Here is a 12,234-nt window from a genome sequence, read left to right on the forward strand (position 1 = left end):
CCTTTTTTTTTTTTTTTTTTTTTTTTTTTTTTTTGTGTGTGTGTGTGTGTGTGTGTGTGTGTGCCCTTGAGCTGCTTCCTCCTATAAAAGAAATATAAAAAAAAAAAAAAATTCAAACCAATTATGGAAGCAGACACCTGTTAGAAAGACTTTGGGATTGTACAATGATGAAAGGGCCTGTGTTTGCCTGATAAGCAGCATGACTTAATGTTTGTGCTTAGTATTGAAGTGAGACAGGATTGTATGATGTCACCAAGGTCCTCTGTTGAAGATATAAATGGGTTATGAAAGATTAAAGTAAGAGTGCAAGGTAGGAGTCCTGTATTGAGTGTGAGTGCTGTAGATTAGTTCCTGATAGTAAGTTTACTTGGCATTGGCCAACAAGATTGAATTGCAACAAGAGGTAAGAGGTGCAAGTCTAAGGGGACAGAATGACAAGATGAAAATTTGTTACGGTGTGGTAGTAAGTAAAATGGGTGAAATAGAGTTTGTTGATGTAGCTTGAAATTAATATGGCATGCTGGAGGTCACATTATCTTTGATTTATTGAATATTCATTAAAGATTGGATGTATTTTCTTGTATAATAGTAAAAGACGCATGCAAGTACACCTTAGAGTGTGACATTCATCACCTCACACCAAAGCAGTTGCTGCCCAGGCAGAAATTCAGAGTTGACATTCAGAAATTTCATGATTTGTCAGATATGAATCACATTAGAAAATTTCTCATTTGTATTGAAATCCTATTATATCATATAAATTGTTTAAAGTATGCTTGAGTATTTTAAAGTTTTATCCTCATTTTCCACAGTAGGCAAACTTACTAAAAACTTGCAGTCATGGTAATATGGCATTTGAGTTTTGCAGTGCTGAAACTCCCTTGCATTGTATGAAACACTTATGGTTTTACTTTTTGAAGGTTGGAGATACTGTGCCATCTGCCAAGTGAACTATCCCCCAAGATCATACCATTGTCACTTATGTGATGAATGCATCCTCAAGAGAGACCATCATTGCAGATTTACTGGTAAGTTTTAAGCTTGTTTAACCCTTTTGATGCTAAATACTCACAGTGAGGACTAGCGTAACTTGCTGGTGGTGCTAAATCCTACCTGTGAGCGCAAGTCGCACTCAAATTACCGGCGTATGAGTGTTCCAACACTATTTCTCACCCCACAGCATTGCCAATTCAGTGGGTTTTCCACTAAATTTGGTGGGAAATCATATCAGCCTAGCGCGGAAAATCTACGGACGAGTAACAGGTGAATGTTGGCCAATATTGCGGCGTTTTTGCATAGCTTCACCTCTCATCTGACTGATTTTTTTACCAAATAGTTGTAAATTTTGCAGTTGGCAATACTACCCTGCCAACACCCCATCAAGAGATCTACTCAGTAGTTGCCTCAATATGGCTGACTGTCACGCATGCACGAATGTACGTCTTCACAGGCAACACCCCACGAACGTGCCTGTAGATTCGCAGGAGAGGCTAACATAACAGAGTCTTATTGATTTTGGTCTCCTCTTTCCAATGGTGTTTTTGTGATTTAGCTGTGATGAATAGTTTTTGAGATACAGCAGTTAAAAGAGCAAGCACTAGCATCACTTGCTGAACATGCCTGTACATTTGCAGGAGAGGCTTACATAACCGAATCTTATAGATCTTGGCCTCCTCTTTCTAAGGGTGTTTTTGTTTTTTAGCTGTGATGAATAGTTTTTGAGATACAGCGATTAAAAGAGTGAGCACTAGCATGGTGGTGCTAAAAGGTCGCTGCGAGCGCCAGTCGCACTCACAGGCAACACCCCCACAACGTGCCTATACGTCATGGTTAAAGACCCCTCCCCTGCTGGGCTGCCCGAGTGTTCCTGGGGAGATAGTCTCGCTGCGAGCGATTAGCAATGAAAGGGTTAAAATTGCAGGTTCTTGGTATTAGAGACCAGCATTGCACTGCTGAACTTGGTATAGCAGTGTTGGAGGAGTAGCTAAGGAAATTGATCTCATCCTCATAAGCATTCTGGATCGTTCAGAACTGCAGGGTTTTCCAGAGTGTAGGGTCTTTGCAACTGATCATAAGCTTGTTGCAACACTCAAGCGTTGTGTCAGATTACGAAGAATCTTGAAATGTAACCATGCTGTGTTTTATCGTGAGAGATAAAGTGTTGGCATGTGCTCTTGAGTATGCAGCGACAATCTCAAATAGGTTCAATATGCTCAGCACATTTAACCCACCCAGTGCTACCATGTATATATACAATCTGGAGTTTACCTGCGGACAGTGCCACCGCCATCTACAAATGTCCATGGGAAAAATCATAATTAAAAAATTATGATTGTAAGTTGTAACATTGCACCACACTTAGAGTAGTTTTTCCTTGTCACATGCTCAAGCGTCTGACTCACTCACTCTAGTAGGCTTGGTTGGTCATGCTCGAACGTGCCAGTACCTACCCATCTTTTGAGGGTGCATCATGTCTCACCGTGGGCACCAGGAAGGTATTTGGCATTGTCTGCGGGCTTATGAGGATAACAATTTCATCTCAGACCTCTCTGAGGATGACTCTGAAGTAGATAAAGACTAAATGCAGCCCTCCTCAGCCTCTAGCAGTGGGGAAGAAAGCGTTCATCCTTCCCCATAACGACGTTAACTGTCTTTTGGGGAAGACAAGTAGGTTCATTCTTCTTCATCACGTGTGGGACACTTTCAATGGTGAAACTCTTCAAGCTGCTAAGGAGTGCATCGGAGAACGCCTGACATCAAGGAATGGTTTTGCCTCAGGGAAGGCGCTGGAGAATATTGGGAAGAATTATTTATTCCCATTCCAGGCTTGCTGGAAATCTGGACCTATGGCTCTGTCACACAGGACTAGAGCTTTCTTGCAGATTGGCAAGGAGAGGTATGTCAGGGTCTTGCTGAGGAAGTTGAGTGACATTTAAATGCAAATGACCTCAGACCTGCTTACCAAGCCCTGAAAAAGCTCCACTCCGAGCCTCCCTCTCAGGTGAGCGCTATCCAAACAGCAGATAGCTGCCTTGTGTTGGATGTGGATGGGTGGAAGGCTCTTTGAACTGAATACTTTGAGCAGTTGTACATAGCAGACCCTCCAAGTGGGCAGCTTCCAGTTGCTGGTAGTTGCAGGTGGCAGATACTGATCTACCCATCAACGAAAGCCCACCCTCTGTTGACGAGGTCAAAGAGTCTGTGGCAAAGTTGAGGGGTGGAAAGGCATCTGGTATCTGTAGCATCAGTGCAGAGCAACTCAAAGCTGGAGGTGAGGCCATGATCCGTGAATTGCATGCAGTCTTGACTGCCGTATGGCAATCTGGTACCATTCTTCCTGACTGGGTTGGTCATTCCTATCTGGAAAGGAAGAGGGGACTGTCAAGACTGCATCATCTACCGCAGTACTACACTGCTTGCCCATCTATTGCTGATGCGGATTCACAACCAGTTGCTGAAGCTGCGGAGACCTGACCAGTCTGGGTTCATGTTCGGTAAGTCAACAACTGAACGTATCCTAGCACTTTGCATACTGGTGGAGCACCAACATGAGTTTCAACAGGGGATGCTTGCAGCATATGTCAATCTCAAGAAGGTGTTTGATACAGTTTATTGTGAGGCTCTCTGGGATTTCCTGTGACTCCATGGGATTCCTGCAAGGACTATTAGTTTCCTGACTGCCCTGTATTCTGGGACTAAGAGTGCTGTGAAGTGTGAGGAGGGCTTCTTTACTGTGAATGTGGGAGTGAGGTAGAGTTGTGTCCTTGCCCCATCACTTTTCAACATTTGTATGGACTGGGTACTAGGCAGAGTTGTAAACCAGAATCATGGTGGAGCATCTATTGGCAATATCAGGGTCACTGACCTTGATTTTGCTGATGATGCAGTAACCCTTGCAGAGCTTCTGGTGATGGCCCTTGAGGTACTGCACAAGGAGGCAAAGTCCTTGGGACGGATTTCCTGTGATTCCTGAGTGCATAGTACCTGTGTAAACATGTTTGGCTAAATGAAATTTCAAGAGAAATCTTGGGAATATACCGTATTTGGCAGCTTATAAGATGCACTTTTTTCCAAAAAAAATGTCCCAGAAAATCACCCTGCGTTTTATAAGGTTCAGCTTTGGGTTGCTGGCTAGTGAGGTTTTAGTGCTGCAGTGGCGCTTAAATAAAACCACAAACCTCTCTGTAAATGTAAACAAGATGGCGATCACTTCTACACCAACAACGGCAACTCTTTTCTAAAGTAACTATATAACAGTAGTACTTAACGCTACTTCATATAAAATAACACCAGTCAGGAAGAAAATTAAGTGACGACGCTTAACCCTTAGAGTACGGGTTGCGATATATATCTCTGGATGCTGTGCACGGGGAAAATTTAGGCATTTAAAAGGTGGAAATGGTGTCTTTCTTCTTTCCAATAATTGTATATTCATCTACTATATATGGTAGTGTAATAAAACTTCTCTCCTAATAATAATAAAAAAGTTATGATAGCTGAAAATATTGCGCATTTTCTCGTGGCTGTGACGTTTCACGTGGAAGCACCCCCCACTCACACACACACACACACACTCTCTCTCTCTCTCTCTCTCTCTCTCTCTCTCTCTCTCTCTCTCTCTCTCTCTCTCTCTCTCTCTCTCTCTCTCTCTCTCTCTCTCTCTCTCTCTCTCTCTCTCTCTCTCTCTCTCTACCTACTTGCCCCTCCCTCCTCCGTCAATGTCACTACCATAGCAGTCATCAAAGTCACTGTCACTTTAATTCGCCCGCACTCTGCTTCTGCCCGGAGCAGAGGAACTGCTTGACGCGTCACGAGACATAACATGTATTCCGAACAAAAGTGGAAAATGATCTGTGGCCTTCAGTAGGCTGCGCGCTTTGACGAATGAGAGTGTGTACGGATGCCAGATGCCTCCAACATTCTTCTGAGTCAAGAACTGGCGGTATATTTGAAACGTAGGGAGCGTAGAGTGTGATGATTATATATATGATCCCCGTACGGGTGGGGCGTGTGGTAGTGCACATATATATACGATCGCCGTAATCTAAAGGTTAACCATGCAGAGGGTACAAGAAGAGGGAAGAGACCTGGTGAAAGAAATAGATGACTGTCATAGGATTGGAAAATACAATGGTGAAAGAGATAGACCAATTAGGATAAGATTTAAGGCATAGAGTGAAGCAGAAGGGGCCCTGGCAGGAGCTTGGAAGCTAGCGGGAGAAGAAGACACCAAAATGATGTGGCTGAGAAAAGATCTGAATGAACAAGAGAGAGATAAGTTGAATGAACTTAAGAGGTGAGGTTCATGATTTAAATGAGAAGAGATTGGAAGAAGAGAAGGAGTTTTTTTGGAGAGTAATGGATATGAAAGTGAGGAAGTGGTTCATAGTGACAAGAGGAAGGAGGGAAAGACATACGTATACGTATAAGGTCACTACTTTGCGGATTTTCGCCTATCGCAGGAGGTTCAGAAACCTAAACCCCGCGATAGTTGAGGGATCGCTGTATACAGTACCCTCTTGAGTTTCGCGCTTGCTTCGCTCCGAAGGTATAACGCTAAACTCGAGGATCGCAAAACTTGAGGTATTGAAAACACTGAAAAGGCGCTCATTTGTTCTGACCTGTGGAGGATTTATTTATTTATTTTTTTTTTTATTTTTTTTTTTATTTATTTTTTTTTTTTTTTATATATGTGGTCTATGGCACCGGTAGACTATCCATCTGGGCCTGATGGTCGGCCCCGAGACCGTCATGACACAGGCAACTGTTTATAGTGGCGTCATTATAATGGGCTCATGCTGCTCCCTGGAGCTCACATTTTCTCCTCCTTTACTCCCTTGTTATCTCAAAATACGTACCTTGGAAAAAGGAAGAAATCAGGAAGAGAAAACGGGTCATTTTAAAGCCACAGATGAAGCCTTACAATTGGCTGAGCTCTGAAAACACACTTGTGATTCGCTGGGAGTCCAATGACATCATTGCCAGCACTAACCCAATCAGCAGCCTCGCTGCCTTAAGGCGGTGTCACACTGGCTGTTTTCCTCTAACCGTTGTGGCTACTGGCAACGCCTGTACGCCCATCCGGGAGCGAGTTGTCAGTTGTCTGTAAGCTGGTGTCACACTGGGGCCTTTTTCTTCCCACCGTGTTGGCGGCAGCTTGGGCAACCGGCAACTTTTCCAGGTATGTGTCACACACATAAGGGGAAATTAGAAGGGTGTGGGGGGAAGAGGGGCAGAAGGGAGAGTCAGGTCATGTCATGACACACACACAGAAAGGGAAATGAAAAGGGTGGGGGGAGGGAGGGTCAGGAGGGAAAGTCAGGTCATGTCTTGATCTGAGTCAGGTCATATCCTGACCAAAGCCCTGATCTGACTCCTTTCTGCCCCTCCCTCCCCATGCCATTCTCATTCCCCTTCTGTGTGTGTGTGTGTGTGTGTGTATGACAAGTCTGGACACGACCTGACCTGAATCAGGTCATGTTTTGACCAAAGCCCTGATCTAACTCTCATTTCTGCCCCATCCTCCCCACATCATTCTCATTTCACCTTCTGTGTGTGTGTGTGTGTGTGTGTGACAGGTATGGACATGATCTGACCTGAGTCAGGTCATGTCCTGACCAAAGCCCTGATCTGAATCTCCTTTCTGACCCTCCCTCCCCACACCCTTCTCCTTTCTCCTTGTTTTCATCCTCTATCTCACCTTTCACGAGAGGGGCATAACCAGAGTGAAGCTACACACCTCCTCTAGAGTCGGAGGCTCGTGGTATTGAGGCTGTTCGGGTTGAACAAAACGCGACAGGGAGGAAGCGGCGGGAAGTTCAAACGCGGTTAACATGTTAATAAGTCTCTCTCTCTCTCTCTCTCTCTCTCTCTCTCTCTCTCTCTCTCTCTCTCTCTCTCTCTCTCTCTCTCTCTCTCTCTCTCTCTCTCTCTCTCTCTCTCATCATAGCCACAATGTTTGGAGGAAAACGTCCAGTGTGATACTAACTTTAAGGTTGTGTCCATGACACCGATGGTAAGTAGACGTGACCGGTACATATACCCCCCAGAATTTTAACGTTCATGAAACATTTGGCGAATGTTTGTTACAAGCTTGCAAACTTCTTGAAACAAACCTCAATATTGCCTTAACCCTTTCCTTGCTAAGCGCTCGCAACGAGACTATCCCCTCAGGCGCGCTCGGGCACCCCAGCAGGGGAAGGGGATCTCTTAACAGCTGTATCTTAAAAACTTTTCATCACAGCTACAAAACAAAAACACCATTGGAAAGAGGAGGCCAAGATCTATAAGATTCGGTTATGTAAGCCTCTCCTGCGAACGTACAGGCACGTTCAGGGGGTGTTTTTTGCTGTGAGTGCGACTGGCGCTCGCAGCGAGCTTTTAGCACCACCAACAAGTGACGCTAGTGCTCGCTCTTTTAACCTCTGTATCTCAAAAACTATTCATCACAGCTAAAAACAAAAACACCATTGGAAAGAGGAGGCCAAGATCTATAAGATTTGGTTCTGTAAACCTCTCCTGTGAATGTAAAGGCACGTTCAGGAGGTGTTGCCTGTGAAGACGTACATTTATACATGTGCGACGGTCAGCCATAAGGCAAGTACTGTAGATCTCTTGATGATGGGGTGCTGGCAGGGCTGTATTGCCAACTGCAAAATTTACAACTATTTGGTCAATATATCAATCATGTGATAGGTGAAGCTATGCAAAAATGTCGCTATATTGGTCAACAACATCCACCAGTTGCTCGTCCGTAGATTTTTCGCGTTGGGCTGATGTGATTTTCCACCAAATTTAGTGGAGAACCCACTCAATTGGCAATCCTGTGTTGTGAGAAATAGTGTTGGAACACTCTCATACGCGGGAGATTTGAGTGCAACTGGAGCTCGCAGCGAGCATTTAGCACCACCAGCAAATACGCCTAACGCTCACTGCAAGCGTTTAGCAATGAAAGGGTTAAATGTGCCTTAAAAACACCAAAAAACGTGGACATTTTTTCTTTTTGGTTTGCATGCTTTCCTTACACCTTGTGAAAGCCTTTATTATGCTTGTGTAAGCTTCAAAGACACTTCAGTGTGCCTTTTAGCAGCTTCAAATATGCTTTCCTTAGGCCCCGGTCACATATGCGGGTACGGGTGGTCCACGAGTTGAATTTAGAAGCCGTGATGACACGTGGCGTAACTTTCCAAAAATTGACGAACCCGTGGTAACCCGCAGACAACCCGCAGACAACCCGAAATCGGGTTGTCTGCGGGTTATCTGGTTACCACGGTTATCCACGCGTCATCCACAGGTTATGACGCGACATCCGGCGTTGTCCACGTGTCAAGCGCGGCCCGTTCGCGGATTAATCCGGGTTGCGCGCGCCTCCTCGGCGGGTTTAAAGCGCCCGGCAGGCGGCAGAACTACTCGCTCCAGACTCCAGACAAGCAACATCCAGATCCAGCTCCAGCACCAGCTCCAGCACTGCTTCCAGACCACCGACCACACTGCTCCAGATGGCTCCCAAGTGGTGTTGTGAGGCACCCTCCAACCATACTGTATCTCCCGGTACTTGGCGCCAGAAGCAAGGTGCCTGAGGTGAGGGCAACCTTCAGGCCTGGCTCAAGGGGTTCTCGCCACTTGGTTGTCTTCTTTTCAAGGGCTGGTGTTAGTCTCTCCACAACTTCGTCAACATGGCAGGTGGCATTCTCATGAAGTTCTGGAAGGCTCTTGGATCTTCATTGGAGCTCCACCATGAGACGATCGTACAGCCCAAGCAGAGGTCTCCTGGCAATCCACTCACGAACCCATATGTTCCGGACAACCCTCCTCTTCTGCTGTCTTCGTCTTCGTCTTTCAGAGAGGTGCTGATGGACTTGGTACTGCAGGTTCATATGCTGTTGCATCAGCATGCAGACGAGGTCACTACGGTCCATGTTTACGCAACGACGTCTGGAGCAGGAGTGATGAATGCTGGGCAGTAGCCCCCCAATATATAGTCCCAGAGTACCCGTAATAACCAGTTGACAAGACGCGGATAAGACGCGGATAACTCGCGGATAAGCCGTGCTAGCCCGCTCTTGACCCACGATAACCCGTTAAAGCTCCACGGCCTATCACGGGTCACCACGCTTATCAGCGCCTTTTAACACGCATTGTCCACGGGTTATCAACGCGTCACCGCTGGTGCGACCGTGAGCACCGCCTCAAAGTTTTGAACTTTCCAAAACTTTCTAGCGCGGGTTGATTTTCTACCACGGGTTGTAGCGCACCATTAGCGCCACATCCACGCGTCATCCGCGTCCTACCACGCGTTATTAGCGGGTTTAAAATTCAACTCGTGGACCACCCGTACCCGCATATGTGACCGGGGCTTAACACCTTGTAGAAGCCTTTATTAGGCTTGTGCAAACTTCAGTGATAACTTTAAATTGACCTTTTTAGGCTTCAAAAATCGGAACGTGGAAAGATACAATAGTTTTCATCTTTATTTCCTGATTCCTTTCAATCATAAGTCTGTGCATTTCCATTAATTGTATTACAGAGTATATAATATTTTAAAGAAAACAAATAAACAAAATTTCCTTTAATGTATACAAGAAGAGCTAGGATAATGGCAAATATTATAACTTATTCTGAAACATGTCCTTATGGATAACTCATATAGCCTATACACTGTGCAAGAATCACTGACTTTAATTAATCTGACACATCACCAAATGAACTGGCATCTTCATCGTCGCTACATCATTATTATCACTGTCCACCTGACCATTTCCATTCCTGCCAACTTCCCACACTTTTGAGCCCGTGCACTACTTCTACAATATTTTAGGGGGCTGGTTAGGCCATGGGACCATGACTTGCAGGGACCCCTTGAACATCTTTCTCTGGAAGATTGATCCTTGTAGGGTCTTTGTGACCTTGGCCAGTTGAATGAAGCCCTTGATGTTGGTGAAGGAGGACAGGAATACGGCGAGGGTCATCCTGGCTGCGGCGTCGGCGATGTCATTGCCTTTGATGCCTGAGTTTGAGGGCATCCACTGCAGGGTGATCTCCCAACCCTCGAATGTCAGGAGGAGGAGGGTCTGTTGAATGGTGTGGGCTGCAGGGCCATTGAGGATGCCGGCTGCTGGGTGGCAGGAGAGGAAGAGGTCGAGTGATGAGAGGGAGTCAGTGTAGACGATGGCCTTACCCCTGCTCAGCCTGCTGCGGGTGGTGTGGAGGTGTGTGGGGGCCTGGTGCAGGGCGTACAGCTCAGCAGTCAGGACTTCGGTCTCTGGGGGTAGTCTCCACATCCTGCAGATCCTGGTGCTGGGGCTAAATGTAGTAGATGGCAGACGCTGTGGCCCGTGGGTCTCCTCGCCCGGTTGTTTACGTCTTGAATTCAAATCTCAAGTCTTCTTCTTCTTCGTTTAACCTATCGTGCTTCATCTGTTTTATTACCTTTTAATATGTTTTCTCGTAATTGAAGCATACCCAGATCAAATTTTTCACCCATCTGTTAAAGTGGTAAATTAACTTCCCTAAAGGAATATAAAAAATTTAAGAAAATATCCCAGAACAAAGAATAAATAATCAAAAAAAAAATACTTTTACATACACTATACTTTTTCGCTCAGTACTTAATTTTACTTTCTTTGCTCATCTCATTCTTCATTTATCCTTTGTTTTTACCAGTCACAACATGCAGACATCGATGATGAAACGTAACATAAACTTATATGCATGGCTTCTACAAGGTGTAAGGAAAGCATATTTGAAGCTTCTAAGTAAGGTGTATTTAAAGTCTCTTTGAAGCTTGCACTCCCATTTCATCCTCCCTGTTACTTATATTAGAAACCAGTTCTGAATAGCTATCTGTAATACATTATTCACTGGTAAGTCCACAAAGAATTGATGAGATGATGGTATTTTTCTAAGGATGTGAGGAAACAAGTGAAGTAGGTGGAATTCATGAAATAGAGAGAGAGAGAGAGAGAGAGAGAGAGAGAGAGAGAGAGAGAGAGAGAGAGAGAGAGAGAGAGAGAGAGACAGAGAGAGAGAAGGAAAGGAATAAAAAATGATACGGTAATATACAAGATGAACCAATTATGAAAAGTGAAAGTATAATTCTCTCTCTCTCTCTCTCTCTCTCTCTCTCTCTCTCTCTCTCTCTCTCTCTCTCGCCAGAGTGGATTTAAAAAGCAGAAACTGAGCGGGCAGAAGAGATGTTAGTGTTGTGTTTTAGCAGTGCTTAAGTTTTTTTGTATATCTTATTGATACTGAAATGAAAAGTGACTTCATGGGGGGCTACATGCAAAATTTGGTGAGGCTAAGTAAAAAATAAAGTCAGGACTCCTTTTTATTGTTTTGAGAGTTTGCCCGCCCAATATTTAGGCGGTTCCGCCGACACCCGTCAAGGATACGTAGTATATATATATATATATCTATATATTTATATATATATATATATATATATATATATATATATATATATATATATATATATATATATATATATATATATATATATATATATATATATATATATATATATATATATATATAGAAAACCTGTCTGTGTGTCCTTTCACTTTGATTTTGATATTGTCAGGCATATCTATGTGTCAAGTTATGAAGTAGTTGTTGTTGTTGTTCTGTTGTTGTTCTATTTTTATCAGCACGTTGGCTGAATGGGCTTAAAAAGAGCCCTGCAGAGGAGCTAGCTTCAGGCCATGAGGCCCTGGCTAGCTGGTTGGGGGGCATGGATGCATTAGCACCCATTGCCGGAGCCGAGTGAGCAACTCAACAGTCTATAAGCTGGCTCAGAGGCCAGGAGAGTTGCTCGCTCGACGAGTGCTGGCGTTCCACTGTATGAAGTAGTATTGATTTGCATACTAACAGCAGGATTTCTCTTGACTTTCAGGATGCTGCATAGGCTATCACAACCATCGATACTTCTTGGTTGGAGTACTTTACATATTTCTGGGAGCACTTTATGGCATCTGGTACCAGTGGGACTATGTGTATACAACCATAGATCTGCCTGCAATGTATTTCTTCATGACACTCATTGCACCACACTTTGCCTTATTATTTGGTGCCATAAATCTTTGGGGTGTTGTAGTGGCTGTTCTCCACACATTAGGCCTCTGCACTTTGTTCATGACTGCATACCTGTTGGCCATCCAGGCCAGGGCAATTTGCCGTGGTCAAACCCAATATGAAATGAAATGTAACATTCATGATTATAATTTGAGCCTTAAGAAA

At 44.5% G+C, this 12,234-nt stretch overlaps 1 protein-coding gene across 1 annotated transcript in view; it reads left to right on the forward strand.

Moving 5' to 3' along the window:
* LOC127000123 (probable palmitoyltransferase ZDHHC24) overlaps positions 1-12,231 on the forward strand; it is a gene marked incomplete at its 3' end in the record, with an annotated part of 52,695 nt that extends 40,464 nt beyond the window's left edge. Inside the window, exons 3-4 of the mRNA XM_050863543.1 lie at positions 921-1,028; positions 11,891-12,231. Coding sequence (XP_050719500.1) covers positions 921-1,028; positions 11,891-12,231 — 449 coding nt within the window. The remainder of the gene's footprint in view (positions 1-920; positions 1,029-11,890) is intronic.
* Positions 12,232-12,234: the final 3 nt, after the last annotated feature.

The sequence above is a fragment of the Eriocheir sinensis genome, chromosome 17, assembly GCF_024679095.1.
Source record: "Eriocheir sinensis breed Jianghai 21 chromosome 17, ASM2467909v1, whole genome shotgun sequence".
Taxonomy (NCBI): Eukaryota; Metazoa; Arthropoda; class Malacostraca; order Decapoda; family Varunidae; genus Eriocheir; species Eriocheir sinensis.